Here is a 23,068-nt window from a genome sequence, read left to right on the forward strand (position 1 = left end):
TGTGAGCAGATCAAGAAGGGATTTCAATCAGCAGAGCAGATGTTCTGATATAAACCTCCAGCAGCCAGTACATCCTGTAAAACCTACTGTGTTTGGTTTTACTGGAATCTATGTCACTGACTCCATTCACCCCTTTTTTTTTCCTTTTTGCTGTTAAATAACAACAACTTGGATCAGCTGTATCATATATTTGCCTTAAGCCTGTACAGGTTTCGCTGGCTAGTGGCTCAAATGCCTTTGCTTATAAGAGGTCAGTAGCCCAGAAATCAAGGGAAGAGTGAAGAAATATTTTTACAGTCGAATGTGTCCACCCAGAAGGCAGAGGAAAGAATGAAGAATAAATCTCATTTGTGACAGAAGGAATTTTAAATTGCTTCTTCCACCAGCATGCAGGGTGTATTACAGCTAAATAAATAAAAAAATATTAACAAAGACCTCTCTGGATTTTAGGACAAGAGCCCTCTATTTACTCTCTTTCTCACTAACTCCAAAGGATTTATCATACCATAGAGTCCATGTCACCTTGGCTACCACCAGCTCCAGAGAAAGTAATGTACAAAGAACCTTGTAAAGCTTGGCAAAGATTGCTGAGCTGAGCCAGGTTCCTGTAAAAAGAAACAGTTGACATTAGAACACAGAATAAGGCAGAAGGGGATTTTTGTGCCTTGTTCTCCTCTAAATATAAAAATAATTTGAATCTTCCACTATTGCTGGCTTGTCTGGAGTATTTTTCATTTGCCTATCTGCCCTGAGATTACCTCTGGTCTTTGCCTACTACTGCAGTATCATCCTTTCCCTGCTCAGCTCTAATTTATTCCCTCTCTTCCAAAGAAGCAGCCCTCTTGTTTTCCAGACCTTTTCATAATTTCCTTCTTTCTTCTCTTGTATTCTCCAGCCCACCGAAGAAGTAATAACATTTGCCTAAATACAGACATTTTCCACCTCAGCAGATGTGAGTTACTATAATATATCACTCAAATCCCCACAAAGTCCCCTTCATTTTCATGAAGTAAGAGCAGGAGGATTTCACTGGGATTTCCCTCCTTTTGTTGCTTTGATGGAACAGGGCACTTCTGGATAAATTTATTTTAAGCTGTGCAGTGGGCAGTTACTGGACTTCCCTCTAAAATTCCCTCAGCTATAGTGGAGGCACGTGAGCACAGGAAACTTGCTAATGCATTTTTCTCATTAAAACAAGGTGTGAAGTGTGTAGGTACATCAGTCTCAAACAGTTAGTAGGTTAGTTGCTGGCCTGTTTTAAAGGGAACAAAAAGGGCAAAGCTGGCAAAGTGAAATTTAAGTGATTTAAGACATAGTGATTGATCCTAGGAGATAGAAAGAAAGGTAGAAATAAAGGTAGTGGTAAAGCTCAAATTTTGTTGAAAAACCAAGGAACTCTGGTTAGTTAGTTGGCAGGGGGAAAAGGCTGCACTAAATCCAGCACAGTGGTGGGGAAGGTGTCTCCAAGTACAGCTCTACCCATCTGGAAGAGACACTGCCCTGATCTCCAGACCCCAACCACAAGTTGGGCCAAATCTGTTGGGGGCAGCAGGAGCTTTCTATTTCTACAGCACAAAAGGCACTCCTCTGTGCACCGAGGTACTGAGAGCAGCAGGACAGGTAAGGTTAACTCATGGTGAGCCCGGGGTGACCCGGGAAAGCTGCAAACATCACCTTCTTCCTTAAGACAATTTAGTAGCATTGCTCCAAATATTCGCACACTTCTGTGTCTGAAATAAGAATGAGTTTCTGGGTTTATGTAGGCATCTTTGTCAATTAATTTTGGCAAGGAGTTGAAATTGTGATGTTTGCTTTTTCCTGTGAGCAATGATGGCTTAAAATAGAGTCTGGCAAGATAAATATTGCAAGTGGTATGAACAGTGTATGAACGTGTGCGCGTGTATGAAAGCATTTGAAAGAGCAGGCACTGAGTGTCCTGTATTGATCACTAAGAATGCTGTTTCTAATTAATCAGACTGGGAAATGGGTTGTTTCTCTCAAGCCTGCAATAAGGCCTGATAGGTTATCCCTGATGTAGTTTTATCAGCAGAACATCCTAATCTAACAACAAAAAAAAATAGCAGAGAGATTGTCCCGTATTACTCCTGCTGCCCCTTTTCCTCCCTACCCAACAGGAAGGCAGCAGCGAAAGCAAAAGACCACTCCCAATTATAGAAGAGATATAGCCTAAGATAATTTGTTACTGGGCTGTTTTGAATACCCTTGAGGGAAAGGTTAGCGCTGGTTGGGGCGCCAGCTCAGCTCTGGGACAAGGACCGCTGTGCGACGTGGGAGCTTCCGCCCCCCCAACTTTCTCCGTGTTTCCACGTACTTGGCCGTGAGTAACCATCCCTGCCGCCGCCTTCCCGGACGCATGCCCAGGTCTGAGGAGGGTTTCGGGCGAAGATGGGCACTGGGTGCCGGGCGCGGGTCAGCCTGACAGCGCCGCCGGGAGTGGGACCCCGCCGCGGGGACGGAAGGCGGGAGCCACCGCCCGCGACTCGCGTCTCCTTCTTCCGTCCTCCCTTCCTACCCGGGAGAGACTTCCAGCTGCCGGGCTCAGTCGGCAGCTGCCTTCGGAACCCTGTGTGACGCCAGTAGGGGGAAAGTTTCTTTGAAGTTAAGGGAGGTTCCCAGAAAGTGGTGGGGGGCGGATTGTACAGGGAGCAGCACAGCCCGTGGCTCAGGAGCCCTCCGAGGTGCGGTTTTGGGAGGCGCAGGAAAGGATTTGCGCTTTACTTGCCCCAGTCCTTAACGCCTTTTTTTTTTCTTCTTCTGTTCGTTTTGGGTTTTGTTTCCCCACCCCCTGCAGCACCCGTGATTGGAGTTGTGACCTAAAGGGACTTCTTTCTTTCTATGCCCGGTATAGCTACACGGTATAGCCTTATTCCTCATTGTATGAATTCTTGCTGCCTCGGGTGTGTGCAATGGTGCTTTAATGGGTACTAAAGCAGTGAAGCAAAGGATTGTTACTGAAAACTCTGCTTGCCTGCAGGTGTGGTACATCTTCCACTGCTTTATAAACAACTCTGTGACTCGATAGTTTCTGCTTGCTATGCTGGCCCTTGATTTCTGCATGCTTGTAGGAGTATCTATCTGAATTTCTTATAGCCGTGCTCAAATATCTGACTACAGAAACTTTTTTCACTGGGCTCGTTGCTCATAGGTTCTTGTTTTGTGATTCTACACATAACAACTTGGTCTCTGTTAGTTCTTGGTAACTGGAGAGTTATATCAGGAGTTGTTTTAGCACATTGTGTTTAAAATTTAAAGGCAGGTTTCTGGTTGTGGGTGTATGCAGTGTGTACACAAGTTTGCTGGCAATTTGTTTTTAAGTACTTTTTTCTTCCTCTTATTTATTGATTTATTTACCAGCCCTTCTTTTTTAACCTGTGTAATATAGAAAATGCTTCTTGGTTGATTGTCTCTTCTATTTTTTGCACATTGTGAAAATCTTTAAAAGGTAGGGCTTTGTTTAAATTCTTGACAGAAGATGGTCCCAGGATGCTTCAACTAGTTTTGCAGGCATTAGCAAAAAAACTGAGAGTGTGTTACAGAGGTATTTTTTGCAAAGTTTTGTTTCCTCTTGAATAGAACACCAACTTCAGTTCCAGGCAGGTCTACAATTCAGTTGTAGGAAACAAGGCAATAAAACTTGTCAAGTCTTGCTGTCTGACCCCAGAACTACATTCTTTTCCACAGGAAAAATCTGTTAATTTTTTGCACCTTGAATGTAAAATATCACCAGAAACTGATCTGTCATCTCTTCTTGTCTTTCTTTAGGTGAAGCAGATTTTCTCTTCCAAAATGACTTTACGAGCTCTGGTTTTGTGTTTGGCATATTCTGGGCTTGGAAAGGCAAATGGTAAATTGAATTTCCTGAAATCTGCTTGAAATTTTTTGGGGAACTGGTTTCAGGTTTCTGAGACTTCAGCAGAGTAAGAGACAAAAATAGGTGAAATACAGATTGCTGGTGTTGCTTGACTTACATTCTTACCTGAGACAGAGACATGGAGCTGGTAGCTGTGATACAAATCCTCCTGGAGCAGCATTTAGAGATGGGAAGGACAAGAAGCATCCATATCTACAGTGACACTGGACACCATTGTTAACCTGAGTTGACAGCTTCCAAGAGTGGGGCATCCCAAAAGGACTTCCTTCCCTCCATCTCAAATGCACCATGAACTCTGAAACTACAGTTCAAAATGCCTTTTAAAAGCATTTTGCTGTTTACTTCTCTGATAATGGCTTGGTGTGTACTTCTCTTATGCATTCAATCTTCCTCTAGCTCTTAGGAAACAAAAACTGAATATTTGCTGAGAATAGGAAGTCATGAGCTGATTTAGTAAAACTTAAGAGGGAAGTCTGCAGATATGGGTACAGAAATAGGCAAGTCTTTTTGTCTTTTAAGTATCTTAGAAGAAAGCTAAAGCCTCAGCCAATGTAAATCAACATTGATTCCTAGGAGCATGTAGGAGATGGACTTTTTTGCAGGGGAAAGCCACAGAAACAGTATGAAACTGAAAGAGTTGTGTCTGTGGGTAATCCAGGCCTTAGAATCAACATTAGGCTTCTGAATGTGTGTGATATCTTTCCATTTCATTAACCATTTACTGTCATTGCAGTGGTTCCGCAGGCTGGACACACAAAAGTGAGGATGGGTGACAGTGTGACTCTGAGCTGTGCCCTGACAAAACCCATGGATGTTCTGCAAGTGACATGGCAAAAGGACTCAGAAGAATTACATGATAATATAGCTACATACAGTGAAACAAATGGATTAAAGATTCAGAAGCCCTATGAAGACAGAATGAATTTCACAAGTTTGGAACTCAATAAGACAAGCATAACTTTTTGGGACACTAGAATGGACGATTCAGGATGTTACAAGTGTCTCTTCAATGTTTTCCCTTCTGGCCCTCTCTCAGGAAATACCTGCCTGAGTGTTTTTGGTGAGGTTCTCTGCAGGGATATGTCTATAGTGAAATAAGAGGTGTTTTCTCACCTACGGTATTTCCTTGAGCAGATTCAAGAATTGCAGTGATAGGAGCATCCCTTGGTGGAACATGATGTAGAAACAGAGCACTACTGCTCTGAGCAAAACTCTGTGGGTCGTATTCAAGACTGTTGTGGTTGTTTTGGCTCTTGTTTGTTACTCCTTGAGTAGCAGCTGAAAAGCAAGGAGTGGAATCTTTCTAAGTCCTTGATCAGTCCCAGCTGGAACTTGGGCAAACCAACATTGCCCATTGGAGTTTCCATTTGGTGCAAGGTACAACTCCAGTGCTGTGAGCTGCTCTGCCAAACCCTACCATTGATAGGGAATTAGCAGATAGGACCAATAAATTATTTTACTTAACAGATTATTTTAATACTTGGATTTCAGATTGAGTGGAATCTTGAGGGTATATAACTTAAGTATGGGGAAGGAGTATTGAGGCATGGAGGGTACCTGACCCAGGGAACTCTTCTTGCATTCCTTGCCATTCGGCTCAGTGTGAATCTAGTAAGTTTTGCTCGGATTTGTAATGGTTAGGCTGCTACTACTGCTTACAACCAGGTGCTCACTGTGGTGATGACTTGTCTCATTTGTGTGTTGGAAGGTCTCAATGCATCTGTCCATCACAACATTTCTGAAGATCATTTGATAGTCATCTGTAATGCTAATGGCCTCCCAGAGCCCACCATCACCTGGAACAACCTGTTCAATTCTACTCCTACACAGAAGACAGTCAAGCACAAAAATGGTATTGTGTCCATCACCAGTAAACTGGAAATCTACAACATTCAGAGCATCAGTGCACAGGATTTGATCTGCAGAGTAAGCAACACAAATGAAACATTTGAAATGCCTGTGAAAATAAAAGGAGGTAGGTGAGCAGTACAAGCAACTTGTTAGCATTCTCTTGGCTTCTATGTTTTGCAGTAGCATATTTGGATAGGAGTCTTCTGGGAAGAGGAGGGAATGGGATGTTTATATGTCAGGATTTATTTGCGTCCACTGTTGTCTTTGAGGTAATAACATATTTGAGTCCTATCCAAGAGGGGAAAAATGCCAGACTGAAAGCCAGCTAGAGAGATATGGCGTTTAGAGGCACTGTGCATTTTGCAGAAAGTTGAACTTAGGTTTCCATGTAGGCCTTCATAATTTTCTAACAGCTTAAAAATAAATATAAATATGTCATCTGATATCCAGCTGAGTAGGATGATGAGTAGAAACTCTGTGGGTTGCTTGATGAACTCAGAAATTTTGAAATTCATAACAAATTTTCTCTGAATCAAATGTTTCAGTTCAACTTACTGTTTTGTTGTATTTAATCTGTACATGATATTTTAGTTTCTCTGATTTATGGCCAAGGCACATGTCCTGCGGTAATGGTCAGAGAGGATCAGTACTTTCAGGCATACAGGGAGGGAGTCAGTTGAAGATACTTACATTTGGTTTATACAGAAATCATATATATATATTAATGTAACATCTGAATATCTTGTAGTGTTAATTTTTTTCTTCTTCCAACATTCTGTTCTGCTGGAAAGACTTTCACCCTGTTTCTGTAGATAAGGAACAGAAACATTAAAAGCTGAAGTACCATTTTTAGTTCATACAGGAGCATTTGAGTGATTTAAAATTCACATCTCTATATCCAGAGCCTTAAATTGAAGACCACTTGTAAATAGCAAGACAGGAAAAGCAGCTTGCAGCTGTGGGTTGATTCTGAAATTACATGCTCAAGAAGTGATTGTTACAGGAATTGTAAAGAGCAGGATCTGATTTTTAAAATCTGCTCTCTAAACATTCAAAAACAATTTAGTTCTTAATTCTGAATTACATTACAATTCTGAAAAAGCATACTAATCTTTTTGTCCTGTCTCCAGTATTCTTTTGTTTTGGTCTTTTAAAAAGCAAATGCATCTCAGAAAGCAGAAAACTAAGACTGTTGTTATTTCTTGCTAAGCAGATAAAAAATCAGCTAACAGCTTGTTGTTTTAACAGTCTTATATTTTAGATGACAAGAAGTTCAAATGAATAGTTCAACATATCTTTGTTAAAAGACATGATAGTTTTGGCTTCAGTCAAAAAAATGTCATGTCATTTTAGCAGTTTTCCAGCTAATGTCAGTGAATGTTGAAATGAGCCTTTTGATTAATAGCAGTCAAATGAAGTGGTAATGTCTAATCAGGGAGGAACATTTACGCTTAGCTGTTGGGTAGAGCTATTTTCAGGCAGCAAAACATAGCATGTCTTCTTTTCTTAAAATTAATGTTGCCTTTTCAAAAGTGTTTAGTGTTTAAAAGTAAAAATAATAAAATTCTGGGTGAACAAAAAAACTCTTCTGAAAGTGTTAAGACTTTTATGAAGTTCTGCTTGTGTGTGTATGCCAACCACTGTATCAGGTATAGGAATGGCAGTGTTCTTTGCCATGAGTACATCTTTTCTTCTCATTTTCTGTGGGCAAGTAGCTTTGTTTTTGAAGATACAGAGGTTTATTTTCTCTTTTGAGCAATTGCTGTTTTAATTTATCTTAGCAGTACCTTTAACCATATCAGAAGAACTGCTGTCATTAATCAGACATCCTTGTGGCTCGTTGTGCTTTTTTTTCACTGTGAGATTAATTTGCTGTGGATGTTTTGTTGTTTTGTTTTTGCAGAAGAGGGATTGTCATTGCTTTGGCTGGTGATTATTGTGGTGCTTTTAGCAGTCATTATAGTTCTGATTCTGATTATGCTGTTTTGGAGGAAGATCCTATGCAGGAGGAGCTGAAGTGGTGAGTCACCAATATGTGGAAACGTGGTTTTCCTAGAGCCCATAATAAGGTCTGATCATCTGCAGAGAAGAACAAGACTTGTTGGGATACCATTTAGGGGTATTAGAGTGTCATGCTGGACAACTGAGTAATAATAAATAATAGTAGTAATATGTTTACAGTTTTTGAGGTTGCCACAGTTGTGTCTAAGTTTAAGAGCTGTTTTCCCACTGCCAAGAGACAATCCAAGGCTGAGAATTGTGAGGGAAGGATCCAAGCAGAGCAGAACATGCTGCTCTTGGTTTGCTTGGAAGTAACAGTCTCAGAACAAGTAATTCGCTCATCTTTCACATTTTCCTGGAAGCCTACAAAGTGTAGTATGCTCAGATAATTTTTGGCAGATTAAGTAAACACTGGTGAGGAACCCACTCATGCAGAGTGATGTCCCTTCAGGGGAATCATTTTCTACTAGTCACGGACCATCTTTGTATTTTTTTAAGACAAACAGGGTAATATGATGAAGAAGTGTGCTCAAATTTGGCACAAGTGTGCTTCCTAATGATGAATTAAAGAGAAGTTGCAGTCAGTGTAATGTCTCTGAGTCTCTTATCCATCTGGTCATGGATAAATTCAATTCTCTAGTCTTAAGTAGTAGTAACATAATGAACAGAAAAAGACTAGGGGGCGGGGGGTGACGAGGGGGGCACCATAAGCTTCAGAAATCAGAGAAATTTGATGGTCATTGGTGGTTTCACTGTTGTTTAACTAAATCCAAATTCCATGTCTGGCTTTAAATTCCACTAATATATTTAGAAACACCAGTGCATATTTACTCAGTTCCGGGCTATATACCTGCTTCCGGGCAATAATATGATATAAAGAAATGTTGCAAGGAGTATCACACCTGTCTAATGTGAATTTAGACCTACAGCATCTACTATTAAGAGAGTTTGACCTAATGAATCTGCTACTATCAGAGACACAAAAGTCTTCACTGAGAAGAAAGAGAAATGAACACTTCATACACCCCAGATATAATGTCTTAATTGTAAAATGTATGTGAGGCTTTCATCAATCCTATAAACAATTCAGAAGATAAAATTTCTGGTTGAATTTTCAGACCAACCTGGAATTTAAAGTGCAAGGAGTTTGTTCTTAAATATTGTTTTTTAAAGGATCAGAATAAAAAGGTGAAATGCTCACAATAAAAATGTATCTTTATTCTAGAACAACCATTCCAAACATGAATGAGCTTGTACTAAGAATACCATGAAGGAAAGACTTTGAGATTGAGGTGATCTGATAGAGCTTTGGGATCACCCTCTGGAGCAGATCTGAGACTGACCAGGAAAAGAGAGTGCCAAAAAGCACAGGTGCTGCTTTGCAGTGTTTTGAAGTCCCTTCATTGCACGGCAGATGAGAAGCACACTGGGATGCTGTGTCTGCACTGGGGCCCGAGCTGGACCGGTGTCACTCAGTGAAACACTGCTTGATAAGACCAGGTTGTTCATCTTTAGAGTAGGCTGAGGATGTTAACGTGTCCTAGCATGATTCTGGCCCATGGATATTAATGGTTCCCTGGGCAATGCCATCGTGTGGGTTCAGCGATAATTTGTAACAGGGCCATCCCCAGCAGGCAGCAGGTTTCTTACACCCTACACCACACGCTAGGTATCAGGCTTGGAACCCCCAAGCCATTTCGTGTATCCTTGCGCCATGACTTGGGTCACATAAGAGATTTACTGTTGTGGAGACACTCTGTGATTCACAGCAACAGAGCCTACAGTTTCCCTTATTTGGTGGCTAAGGGTTACTAATAGTTTATCTTGTGTAGGATTCCACTTTCACTTTCTTGGGCATCCTTAGAATACTAAGAATATCTGTGGAGTTACCGTAGTTTTTAACACTATATTTACAGTGTTTTACCACTCCACAAATACTATGATGAGGAAATCCCCTAAACTTCTTAGCTTTGGATCCTACTCTGGTTTTGTGGTGACTTATTTTTCCCTTGATCAGCTGTAAAATATGTTTATGCCTTGGTTGTAGTCAGTTCACCCAAGAGGTAGTAACATCTTGCAGAAAGCCCTTTTCTGGTTTTACCCTCTGTTGGCCTAGGACTGGGTGGAATGAGGAGCAGCACCTACAGATGTACTTTTGGAAGTGCTGTTTGTAACAGCACAATAGAGAGCTAACAATAGAGAGCTAACAATAGAGAGCTAACAATAGAGAGCTAATAGCACTGGCTCAAGAATGTCTAGGGCTTCAGTACTTTTCATTCTGCACTAGATAATAAGCACAGCCTTTCCAGGCTTGTCAAGATGCTCAGTTTTTAAAGTAAAGCAGTAACTTTTTTTCTGGGTGGAGGGGGAGGAACTCTGACAAAGTTTCTTCAAAGTGCTTTTGCTTCTGAGAGTATGGTTAGGTTTTACTTTGCTTTTATTTTTGTTGTTCCCTTCCTCTTCATGGTAGATACTTGGGAACCAGGTATCTGGGGCTGAAAGTTGATGTCCTATCCCTCAGGCATTTTCCTTGTGTACCTGTTACAGAGCATACATACATTTTGGTTCTCCCTGAAAATGTCCCCAGTGAAGTGTCTTCACAACATTTGTGTATAAGTGACTTATTTGGAATCAAACTGAGCAGCCTTTGTAGCAAGTGCTGACACACAATCTTTGGAAAACTCACATCTCATCCTATACCAAATAGGCAAGCAAACCCCACTGTGCCTATCATTTGATTTAAGTGCAATGAGCAGGCTGCAAAAAATCAGCAGGCATAAATTCTCCCATGCCTGAAGTTTCTTGATGCTGCTCATCTGATAAAAAGTCAAATCCTTTCATTCCTTACTCAACTAATAGAGCTTAATTATAGACCACACTGAGATAAAGCAGTCCAGTTAAGAAGCCAAGTGCCTGGGTAGAAGCAAAATAAAGACTATTAGCCTGAATAAATTCCTGTGACTTACCTCTCATTTATGTGTCTTCACTTGATTGCTTTCCATAGCATCACTTGCTTATTTCATGGCTTGCCGGATACTCGTATTTCAGCCTGGCCAATTACAAAGCTTTATAGTTAATTCTTAGGATGTATCAGTATGCCAGGGGATAAAATTCCACACATACGTTTTTTCTGGAGGCTTGTAGTAGCCTGTGAGGAAGGACTACTTCACAAATGCATATAAAGGCCAGAATGGTTTTGTTTGTTTGTTTGTTTTTGGTTTTTTTTGTTTGGTTGGTTTGGTTTTTAGGAATTGGTATGTTGATCTCTCTTGGGTAGCTTATACAGGTTTTGCCATGTGAAAATCTTCAGAAATATTCAAATAGTGTAACAGAATTCACAGAATTCACAAATAGTATACTTGTGTTTTAAAAAACTATAACAAGAGGGGAAAAAAATTTGGGCTTCTAATTGAGTAGATATGATACTGAATAGATAAGAAAACTGAACAGAATAAGTTAACCAGGAAGAAGAAAACTTGAAGAGTCATAGAAGAAGATCCTAGGCCAGATGAAAAATTCCATTCTGCAGAAAGCAGCAGCATAGACATGTGTTTTTCCTGTTAAGAAATCAAAACATTCAGGTTCTCCTTCAGTGAAAAAAAGTGGAGATTTTATGGAACTAAGATGTAAGCAGCATTGCCTTTGCCTCTTAGTGCTATGGTTCACTTGACAAGGCGGTGTTCAGTCAAAGGTTGGACTTGATGATCTTGGAGGTCTTTTCCAACCTTAAGTGATTCTACAATTCTGTTTGTGTCTGAACACAACCAGCTGTGTTCCAAAGAAATGCTGAACCTCAGTGTGCTTAATATGTTAGACAAGTATTCCAAAACAGGTCAAAATTGCCTCTTTGTTACAAGCTGGCGATCACTTAATACCCTGAATAGGAATTTAAGATTCCCTGATTGAATTTGATAAGATTTAAGATTCCCTTTTGAATTTGATAGTTGCTACAAATAGCATAGAATCAAGTCTGGTAAGTGTAAAATAGCAGCTTGGCTGATCAGCTATAATATGTGGGTATGAGAAACCCAAATTGTGGTGGCCAAATATGTCCTGGAAGGCTGGGAAATAAGTACTGTGCAGGAATTCCAGTTTTTTGGAAACTTTATAAGAACAAGTACTTGGTAACACTTTTCATTGTTTTGTTTATAGTAAAGATAGTAATTAATTCTGGAAGAGTCATTATAGCAGTATTCTCTAATCTGTATTCAGTTTGGGGAAGACTCTGTTTCTAAGCTCTAGTGTAAAAATTACAGCAATTCTTTTTTTATCTTACAACTTGGCGTGTTTCTTCAGTGTTTGCTTTGACATCTGATTTTCTTATTAGTGAGAGACTCAGTACTTGAGAACAATATAGTAGCAGCTTGGTTTTAGGAGAATTTTCAGAGTAGTATTTCCAGAGAAGCCCACTAAATACCAGACTTTCAGATGATAAACTCGAGATATAACTCCCTCTTTCCTGAGGCAAATGGATATAACTTACTTCCTCTGCTCACAGAGGAATGGGTTTCTGGCAGTCACATCCCAGCTGGCGAGGCTCATTTTAAAGTAGCCTTGGTTTCCTCTCAAGTGTGGCTTTAATGAGAGTAGGAGATTATATTTGTCCTATTTGGAATTCCTTAAAAATAGCAAAAACTATGCAGTGAATATACAACAGCCTCATTCCTTTACCCTTCTTAATACTAAACCAAAAAAAAAAAAAAAAAAAAAAAAAAAAAAAAAAAAAAAAAAAAAAAAAAAAAAAAAAAAACCAAAAAAAAACCAAGCAACCTAAACAAACAAAAATCCCAAAAACCAAAAATGCCACAGTGTAAAAACAGTATAGACAAACAGACCTAAACAGAGCTACTGAGGGGAGGAATTAAAAAACCAAACAACCCTCATGACAAAAATGTCAGTGAAAGGGTAATTGTGCTGTCAGGCTGCCCATCAGGTTTCCTGCAGACATAAATATTTTGCAACTCAATTGAAGCTGTTTTCTGGGTTTAATCACACACTTTTTAAAGACAGCTCCTTTTACCTAGTAATTCCAACTAATTTTCTGTTCACAGAAATGTACCTGGCAGTACTCTCTGGTCTGTATCATGTATAGAGGGAGAATGGGTACACTTTGCAAGCTTTCCATGCTTTAGTGCTATCATTGTCTTTGTGAAGAACTGGGAGGGGTGGTGTTTTGTTTGTTTTCCCAGTCATGTTTTGCTGGGAAAAGCATGCTCCTTATCCTGCTTTCCTTTTAGAAGAGCCAGGAAAGGGGAGTGACAGGAGGAGGAAGGAGGGTGAGGTCACATGGATGAATTCTGGTCTCCTGGGCCATGGCTGGGGTTTTTGTCTGGAAGGATGAAATAAAGCCTGTTTTGCTACCGGCAGGATGAAGGTAGTGGTGTAGGAAACAAACACATCTTGGAGTTTGTCCTGCACATCTAAAGGAGTTGATGCCACTAAAACACAAAGCCCTTTCTTTGCAAACAGGGAGGTTTTTAGTATATGTGACTAGTACAATTCCTATCCTGTGCATCAAATTTGTGCTCATATTGCATATTGCATTAAGAAATAATTTTCTGGTCCTTCCTTCTCCTTTTCATTCCAACAATAGGGCTTATTATAAAACAAGAAAATGAAATGGATGGCAGCTTGAAAGGGAGAACAAATAGCATTCCTGTAATATGTGAATAGTTGCCTCCCTGTTTCAATTTCTCATTCACTTCCTTGGTAAGAATTATTTATATACTTGATTCCAAAATACTTTTTCTGAATGCAAGGTTATTAGATAAGGAGCCTCTTTCATACTCCTCTACATGAAAAGTAAAGATGCCGTATATTTTATTGTTGTCTTCAAAGCCATGTAAAGATAGAGTTGCAGACAGAATCTCAAACATACAAAATATATTCTGAAATATCAAATGACTTGTATATTCAATATATGTGTGTTAATTAATTATTGGTGTATTATTACTAGTAAGGAAAGTTGGTTTACTTTTCACAGTTTACAAATCCTTTCAGGGTTTTGTATATTCCTTATGTCATATTCTGAATTCTGCAGAGTGTGTGATTCCCAGAATTAAAAAAGCAGAGAAGTTTTTCACCAAAGGGTGGGTTTGTAACTGTTGCTCCCCACTTTCCCCACTATGCATTTCTCTTCCTCCTGTCCCAACAGCAACTACACTGCTAAGCAAAACCTGAGGCAGCAACACAATGACTCATCCTTTCCTGGGGTTGTTTTTGTATTTCCTAGGATCCTTGAGGATTTCCATCCATCTACTAGATCATTAGAAGCTAGCAGCCTGAAGTCTACATTACACATAGTGACTTGACTGGCTGGAAAGAATCAGCAAAAAAAGGAGAAGACATCATATATACTGCCCTATCTGGAAGCTGAGTTGATCACTAAAATGACTAACACAGTATTTGCTATCTGGTCTAGGCTCTTAATATTAAAATGTAGGACTGGAGGGAACACTTGGTCTGCTGCTCTGCAGAGGAGGAGATTTTGTCAAGCAAAACCTTCTTTGCCCATGCCACTCTTGCTGCTGGGCAAAATGTGTTTGTCTTCTTCCAACTGAGTTTTGAAAATGTCCATGGATAGAAGCTCTGCAGACTCTCTCAGGATTCTCGTCCAGTGCCTAATTGCTCTTCCAGTAGAGAAAGATTTAATGTTTTGCCAACATCTGTCTGCAATTTCACTTGCAGGAACTCTGAGTTCATGGCCCTCTTCCTGTCATCTGGTTTTTCTTCTTCTTATCCAGTTGTTCCAACTCCTTTTTCTCTGTCTGGAAAAACCTGCTGGACTCAAAATCACAGGACTCAAACCACAAAGGATTTGGCAAAATTATTGGGGAAGAGCAATAGGTCTCCAAGCAGGTGACTAAATAAAGGCAGTAGCAGCCACAGTTTGGAAAGAAGAATTGTAAGTAATTAGTACAATACAGAAATAATATACTTTATTTGACTTTTTTCTAATCCTGGAGTATTTTCTTCTGTGTTTTCTGGGTTTTTTGGAGATGTGTGTAGTGGGGTTAAATATATAAGTGAGGAGGAGATGGTAACAAAGGCCAGTAGTGGAAGCCTTGTCCCTATCCTACTCCTTGCTGAGCTGTCAAAAGGCATGGATTTTGTCAATAGTTTTTGTGCTTATCTTATGCACTGTTCAGAATAGTCTTCCCAGTCTTCATCCATTTTTATTGTGTCTTTTTAAACACAGATAAATTGCTTAGCTGGCCAAAAGCCATTATTCCATGGCTGGACCTCACTGGGTGGGATGTCACATGCTGAGCTCACTGTCCTGTGTCACTACTGTGGCTGCAGTGATATCAGCTGGCAGTCTTACAGAGACTGAGCTTACTGATTTGTCATGCTTTTGGTAACAGATAAAGACACTGCAGTATTCTTAGGAGCTGGGACCTAATTCTGCTCCTCTCCCAGCTGGATTGGAGCTCCTCTCCCACCATCCCAGGTTGTTCATCACTGCCAGCCCAAGCCTGCTGATCTGGCCATTTCCAGGCTTAACGTTCCAGATGCTTGACCCCCTCTGGTCGGGCAGCAGCAGGCTGCTCAGAAGGGCCATGCACTCCTGGGCATTTCCCTGCAGCTCCTCATCTGTGTGAGGGGTTGAAGGCTCCAGGTACCCTCTGCCTCTGCGATTGTTTTGGTTGGGACAGAGTTAATTTCTTGATAGAAGTTAGTATGAGGCTACCTTTCTGACTGTCCCCTTCCCTCCTGGGGGACTGTGCAAGTAGCTGAGTAGTGCTTAGTTGCTGGCTGGGGTTAAACCATGACAGCATCTGAGCACCTTCGCAGGGTTTTGCGCCTGCCCCACAGAGCAAAGATCGCTAAATGCAAGCCTGCCTCTGGGTGTACCTTCTTAGTGGCCCATTTTACTGACAGGACAGACAGATGAGAGGACTGCAGGGGGTCCTCTGGTGATTTTTTGTTCAGCTGATGAGTGCTAGTGTTTAAGGTGTTTCTCAGCCTTCCTTCTGTCTGAATGTTTGTCATTGTATCAGGATCACTAACAGTATTGTCTTTTCTTTTGGCTTTGATGAGCATTTGTTAGTGCATCTGAAATACTCCTTCTTACCAGAGTGCGTAATTTTGGATTGTGCCTTTTATGTCATATGTTTACTAAGGGTACCAACTGTAAGGCTGAAAAATTAACAATGGAGATTTAAAACTTAGGACTCAGTGTTCAGAACAAGTATTTTGCTGGTTCTAGAGCTGTAGCCTGTCCAGAGTCTGGTAAAAACTTTCATATGTCTGTCTGCTTGTGTTACTGAGGATGTGAGGGGTGATGTTTGCTCTACTGTTGTAGAGCAAAATATGAATTATTTATTTGTACATCTCACTTTTTCTAATTAAAAAAAAAATCTGATCCAACCAAAACACTGACTGGTCCTTTTTTTTTTTTTTTTTCTTACTTGTTTGGGATACCAGAAATGCATCATTGTAAGCTGGGCTTTTTAGTAGTTTTGATTTATACTTTGCTTCATTTCTGACAGAAAATGGCAGTTCATGGGGCTTTTAGGGTGTTTTGGGGTAATTTTTCTTTTTAAAAGAAGGTTTTGAACAAAACTTTTGAGATAAATTTACAGAAGGATTTTTGTTTAGTTCAGTCAAAACAGTGTATTCTATATTTTTGCAATTATTGTTTGTGTCATGTTTGTTGCTTAATTATTTTTTATCTAAAGTTACATGCTCTACTGATACATTGTCTGTCTTGTTTTCTGTATTTCCCTGGATGACAAGAAGCCAAATAAAGCAAATTGAACATAAGGCCACATAATTTCTTTCATTTGTAGCACAGTGCTTGTGAGATTTTATAAATCAATGAGAGAAGTATCATTCATGAACTCTAAGTGTATGACTAATTCCTCTGGCAAAGCAGTAGTGACCCAGTGTACTCTTTAATACATGTGGCCTTTTGAGATCAATTGTGAAACCACAATAACTTTTGTTTGTCATGACATCAATTTGCACTTTTCTTCTTAAAAGATATGGTAATGAGAAACTTGAATATAGTTAAAAGGATGTGTCAATGCTACTGTATCCCTAGAGGAGCTGAGTGTCATGGGATTGTATCCTAGATCTGCTTGTCTGAGCTATATTTGTTGGTAAAATACAACAGGCAGTGATTTCCAGAGGTTTTCCAGAGATTGCAACATAAACATTGTATTTTCTCAAGGATACAAATGGTTGCTGGTGATGGCTTCTGAAGAGCTTCCTCCTGGATGCTGGCCAAAGGTGCAAGTGTTGCTGCGATGGGAGATTGTCATTCCTTCTCCTGCAAATTTGTTGGTATAGAACAAGGCATAACAGTTTTAAACTAAAAGAGGGTCAATTTAGATTGTGTGTATGGAAGAAGTATTTTACAATGAGAGTGGTAAAACACCAGAGCAGGTTGCCAAGAGAGATAGTGGATGCCACATCCCTGGAAACATTTAAGGTCAGGCTGGATGGGGTCTAAGCAATCTCATCTAGTGGAAGATGTCCCTGGTCTTTGCAGGGGAGGGGGGGTTGGAGTGGATGGCCTTCAAAGCTCCCTTTCAATCCAAACTCTTCTATGATTCTAAGAATCTGACGCTCTCAGATCAGAAAGCAGTGAGTCAGCAGTGATTTCCCCAGGAAAAAGAGCAATGTTTGCCATGCACAAGAGCAGAAGTGATGTTTGTCTGGCCCAGGAACTCCTGGTACAGCTGGCTCAAGTGCTGCTTAAGCCACCAGTTGCAAGGTGGGTTGTACTGACAGAGTAGGGCAGGAACCAAAGAGTGTGGGCTGAGTTATGGTAGCAGAGTTAAGTGGCCTTAGAAAGAGTAGATTGGCCACCCTTAACTTCACAAAATGTAAACATGTGCAGAACAGTATGTTTCCTCAGGGAAACCTCAAGGTCACTGTAAAATCTATAAAAGGTTGCTTTTTTGGCTGACAGCCTGGTCCTTAGAACCTGTCAAAATGTTTGCTTTGGTTTTCAAGTCACAGTGCATTGTTTAGTTCTTACAGATGTCTCCTGTCTTTGTGTTATTTTATCCCTGACATGCTCAAGGATGTCATTACTCTAAATTGTGCTGACATAAGAGACAGGAAGGTAAAGTGTCTGTGAGAGGTAACATAACCATAGTGATGCAGAGAGGGTCTTCAAACCACCAACATGCAGGGCTTGGTTCCTATAAAAGATATAATTAAAAAAAAAAAAAAAAAAAAAAAAAAAAAAAAAAAAACACTTCTGATCACACTGTGAGAATGACTTTTCCTTTTTGCCTTGTATGTTTTGAGTATTTTCCCGTTGCCTTGCCACACTGACCACCCAACCCGAGGTCAGGCAGCTGCTTCAGCTGCCTTTGAAGTAGTGAATGTATGCTTGTGTTTTTTCCTTTATCCTTTCCTTATCCTTCACCAACCCATGAATTTTGCCTCTGCACATTGGTCCAGTTTCCAAGTCTGAGAAGTAGATTTGGGATGCTTCTGGGTGACTCTTCCATATCATGTCACGCCATGTGCCTGCCTACTTCACTTCTGTGTCTCCCAGCTGCTGCTCTGCTAACTAAAAATGCTGTTTGTTTTGAAAGCATTGTGGCAGCTGCTCTCAAAGTCTGTTGCATAACAAGATGTCAGGGAAGGAAGCTAAGCTAGAAGCTAAGAGGATGTATGGTGGGGTTTGTCTGGATTTTTTTTCCTTAAGATGGATGGATTGAAGTTAATAGCAGAATCCACACTGAACAAGAACTTGCATATTGATGACCAGTATTTTTTCATCCAGAAAGGCTTAAAAGTCTTTCAGCTTCAAGTTGAAAGCACTGTTTTTTTATGACCATATTCAGTGAGCATCCTGGGAGATGGTAATAAAGGGAATTTGGTGCTTTGAGTCACTCTGCCTGCAAGAAGGAAGTGTGGCCACCTGGATAGGCAGAACTGGGAAATAAATAGGATTGCAGCCCCAGCCGCACTAATCTGGGTTTTCTTAGAGGAAAAGGAGGAGACATTATTTCCTTACTAATTCCAGTCTGATAAATTACTTTTGGAAAACAATGTAGCTGAGTGTAGTTGTTGACAAAAGAAAGTTTCCCACTTCTCACTTAAAACAGAGGTTAAGCAGGTTGGTCCTTGCTGATGAAGTATGGATCAGACAGATTGTTTTTGTAAGAGTTTGTTAATGTAATTTGATAAGGAAACAGACAGTGAGAGAATGATTTATATTATATTTTATCCACTCCTAAAGTGATCTTGATTTCAACTTCTTTCCTCCTGATTTTGCCCTTCTGCTGTTCAGGCTTCTCTGATTTATTGTTCCTCTTGGTCCTGGACAAGCTCCTTCCTGATCATTCTTGTTCTTTGGAAAGGACTTGTCCTGAAGCATGCTATTTTCTTGCTTATGTGGATACCCTCTCCATCTGATTTTTCCCTTTCCCTCTCTGGTACTTGAGTGTTCACAACAGTCACTCCATCACTGGAAGGTGTTTTCATCTTCCTGGTTCACAGTAACCACAAAGTGAAAATAGCTCCTGTGAAATCTTGTCTTTGTTTCCAAACCAGGAAGCAGCCCCTCAAGGAAAGACAACATGGACACCAGTAGACAGACCTAGGGAAAATGTCCCTGCTCCTGTCTGTCTGCAGGAGCTCCAGAGAGCCCAGATCCTGGGCACGCACTGCCTGGAACTCACGTGGAGCCCACTGACATGTGTTCGCCTCCCTTGCTGGGCTGCATGATTGTTCCATCAAAATGTACAGAAAAAGAAAATGTGTAACTCGGGGCCTGAGCAACATGGTCGATGTCTCAGCATGGAGTAAAAGAAAGGCATACTCTCACCACTGTTGCATGTGTTAAATTTGATTTCTGTTAAGCAATTGGTTATTTCAGCTGACTGATCCTATCTAGGGATGATAAATATTGGCATTCTCTGCTGTCCTTTATCATGTCACACCTGGGATAACGTGGCTCAGTTATTTAGAGCATGGTGCTAGTGAAGCCAGGGTGGAGGGCTCGATACCCATATGGGCCATTCATTTGAGAGTTGGATTTGATGATCCTTGTGAGGTGCCTTCCCACAACTCAGAATATTCTGTGATTTTGTGATAACTTTGAAATTCACTTAGTAAGTCTTGTTTCCTTCCTGGATTAATTAACCTGGGAGTGAGAAATCTGTGATGATAAGAGCAGCAACTAGGAAAACTCATTAGGCTTTGATGGAAACACAAGAGAATACTTTCTTGGACAACGTGGAAGGCATAATGTTGGGAATGACAGATTAGAAAACTTGGTGTGAGAGAAAGCTGACTTGTTTCCCTGACAGCTCTGAGTGTCCCAGCATAGAGTGGTTGCACTGGTGAGATGAGAGGGAGCTTGTGTGTCCTCTGTCTCCAAGTGATGCTCCTGGAGTCAGGTAGCTACTTGTGCTGTTGTCCATGTAGAACAGGATTGGAGTTGAGTCGAACAAAAGTAAATGTGTTCTGTTTCACTTGAATTGATAGTAAGATCTCAGATTAATTATTCAGGAATATTTTTACACTTAGGTGTATATAATACTTCCTGGGATTGATATTTTAATTTTAGAATTTTCAGGGAGTTTGTCACAATGTTATTTATCATGAATAGGGTAAGAGTGCTGTTGGCCAGGGTTCTTCTATTGTGAACAGTTCCCCTCTCCCACTGCCCTCAACACTCCCATCTCTTCCTAATTTGTAGCTGAGAGTCCTACCTTCTAAGCTGATTTGGGCACTAGAGGGGATAAATCTTATTGCAACTTTTAGCAGTAATCATGAGCTGAGATCCTTTCCCCATTTGCTTCACTGGAAAGAGGATTTGTTGCTCTGCCTGCAGTGTGCCCAGCCATGTTTTGGTTTGGCTGCCTGTCAGAACTGCAGTGTTTGAACAGTGGCAGTCTGGCCACACGAGCAACTGAAAAACTGGAATTGGAGAAATTTAGTTCCTTGAGTAGGTTGGCTGCTTCCTAGGCAAAAGTTGAGTTTTCCCTGGAAGAGCAGAAATCCCAGTGTCAAGGAAGAGTAAAGACATGAGTTCATAAGGCTTACATAGGAGCTACTTGGTGGTCTACCAAGAATGAAAAGTGTTGAGGGGAAATCCCTCCAGTGTGGTCCTGTGTTGGAACTTAAAGGGTCAGTGAGCCCCAGCAGTCCTGTCCCCTACAAATCAGTAAGGGAGGCAGAGGTGGCATGAAGCCCTGTGATGGACATACAGCATCGGGCTATAGAGGTTACTCAACATGGCCTTGATTAACTATCAAGGCTGAGGTTTTTGCCACAGTTTCCCAGTTGGATTTCCTGTGAAGTGCTTTTTGGGACTGTTCAGGATCATGTGAGATCTGGACTCTAAGTCTTCAGACACATTTGTATTTGTGCTGCTCAGACCACATTTCTGTGAGAAATGTTAATCTGATATTAAATTTGGGAAATATTAAACTCTCTGCTGTGGGATAAATGTTGTGCCTAACAGTCCATATAAAGGGCTTATTATGCTTTTATTTTTTGTCATGTAAGTAGCACTTCCATCTATGGGAATAATCTCATTCCCAATAGGAGTAGGAACTGTGTCTCTGCTGGCAACCCAGATATTTTCCCTCTCCCTTCTGACACAGCTTTCCATGTTAATCTAGCCAAGAGAAAGAACCTAGGGGTAAAAATTAACTGTATGGGCACTCTGAAAACTTTTTATGCTAAAACCAGGGAAGACAGAGCCATTGAGAAAGATCAGATTTGGAAATCAAAAATTGTTTATGTAAGCAGCTGACAATCAACTGGAAGAGATTTCTGGTTTCCTGGAAACAATTCTCAGGATGTTTTCCCCTTGTGTTTAAAATGAGGATTCTGCTTCAAGATCTTCCCGTCTCAAACTTTTCTGTATTAGTTAAAAGGTTGGTGCTTTAATATAAGAGGGAAGACATTCCTGGAAACTACACAATTGCTTCTTCTGTTCATTATGACCTTTTTAAAGTCTGAAAATTTGAGGGGTCAAGTGCTAAAAAATAGACATAAACTTACTTTCTATCAGCCTAATTTGTATTATGTGGATAATATGATAAATTATTTAACATTAGCTGTAAATCCTCTGGTCCATGGTTTAACTTCACTCTTGGGGTTGCACAAGAAGACTCAGTTTAATATCCTTGCTTTGTTTGCTTGCACTGTGTACAGAGTGGCTGTTTGGATGGTGTGTGTATAATCTATGCCATTATGGAATGAGCTTGGGCAGGCACAGCTTTCATAATAGTTAGAATTTTGTATTTCTAACTGGTTGTATTGGTACACATTTGTTAGCCTTTCCTGCTGAAATATCTGGGAGATTCCACTGAACAGACATTTGGAGAAGTAGGTCTGTTTTTATAACTCTGTCCCAAAACACTGTCTATTTTAGTTCAGATTTGGTATGATTTAGCTGTTTAGAAAGCATTTTTATCTGCTGGCATAAACATATATGGTGCATTCTATTTTCATCATCTTCACTGCCACAACTTTTGCTTCTAAAAATAGGGCAAGTATAAACAATTATGGGGTTTGCCTTTCCCACTGAAATGGTGGAAAGTTCCTTCTGTGGAATAAATAAATATTTTAAGTGAAGTATTTCAAGGTTTAGTAACTCTTTCAGTTAAAGTGTTCCTTCATGTCTGATTTTAACTTTATAAATTGCTATGAACTGTTTTATGCTAAGGGATAGATAGCTTGTGAACAGCCCTAAATAATGTAAAATTCTACATCTTCAGACTCAAAATTGCTGCTCTGGTTGAAGATAAGAGACTACAGTAGAGGGAAAATAGAGAGCAATTATTAGGATGTACAACAAACCGAGTAAGCTTTTCTGAGACACTAGGTAGAGGTTTTAGAATGCCACTGAGACTTTAGGTAGAGGTTTCACAAAGCCACCGGGAAAGGATATTCATAAAAATATGAAATAAAAAATGAATTTATAAATATATTAAAGACTCATAAATATTAATGAGATTTGTTAAAATATAAAATAAAAATATGAATTCATAAAAATATTAATATCTTTTCACAGTGACATTCTCAAACCAATAGCTATGTGGAAATGGAATTGCCTCTTACCTGACTCGAAGAGGAATTGTCTTAAAGGAAGAGCCAAGAGCAACCTCCACATGATTCCGTGTCCTTGTCTTCAGAGCACTGACAGACACATGATGGTGGAGCCAAGCCCCTTGGTTAGAGGAGAGACTCTGAGCCTGCCCTGTGTGATATGGGGTGCCATCAGCACTGGGCTATAGAGCAGGAGAGGAACTACAGCAAGTAGTAAACATGATTATGGGAATTACAAGAGCATTACGGGGAGAGAGAGTTTACTTTGGTGAAGAGGAATTGAAGGAGGCC

At 40.3% G+C, this 23,068-nt stretch overlaps 1 protein-coding gene across 4 annotated transcripts; it reads left to right on the forward strand.

Annotated features, from left to right (window-relative positions):
- The first annotated feature begins 2,276 nt into the window (after positions 1-2,276).
- Positions 2,277-22,802, forward strand: LOC128784450 (OX-2 membrane glycoprotein-like). Of its 4 annotated transcripts, XR_008429489.1 has the most exons (7): positions 2,828-2,876; positions 3,784-3,865; positions 4,626-4,952; positions 5,601-5,867; positions 7,647-7,763; positions 13,977-14,648; positions 22,743-22,802. XR_008429489.1 is itself a non-coding variant. In XM_053936046.1 (6 exons), the coding sequence occupies exons 2-5, from the start codon at positions 3,808-3,810 to the stop codon at positions 7,757-7,759; spliced, it is 765 nt and encodes a 254-aa protein (XP_053792021.1). In that variant the 5' UTR covers positions 2,277-2,338; positions 3,784-3,807; the 3' UTR covers positions 7,760-7,763; positions 13,977-16,491. The 4 variants fall into 4 exon arrangements, 3 of the variants coding, with proteins under 3 accessions (XP_053792021.1, XP_053792020.1, XP_053792022.1); XM_053936046.1 differs by lacking the exons at positions 2,828-2,876; positions 22,743-22,802 and adding an exon at positions 2,277-2,338 and having other exon boundaries at positions 13,977-16,491; XM_053936045.1 differs by lacking the exon at positions 22,743-22,802 and having other exon boundaries at positions 13,977-16,491.
- The last annotated feature ends 266 nt before the right edge of the window (positions 22,803-23,068 follow it).

Source organism: Vidua chalybeata, chromosome 2, assembly GCF_026979565.1.
Source record: "Vidua chalybeata isolate OUT-0048 chromosome 2, bVidCha1 merged haplotype, whole genome shotgun sequence".
NCBI lineage: Eukaryota > Metazoa > Chordata > Aves > Passeriformes > Viduidae > Vidua > Vidua chalybeata.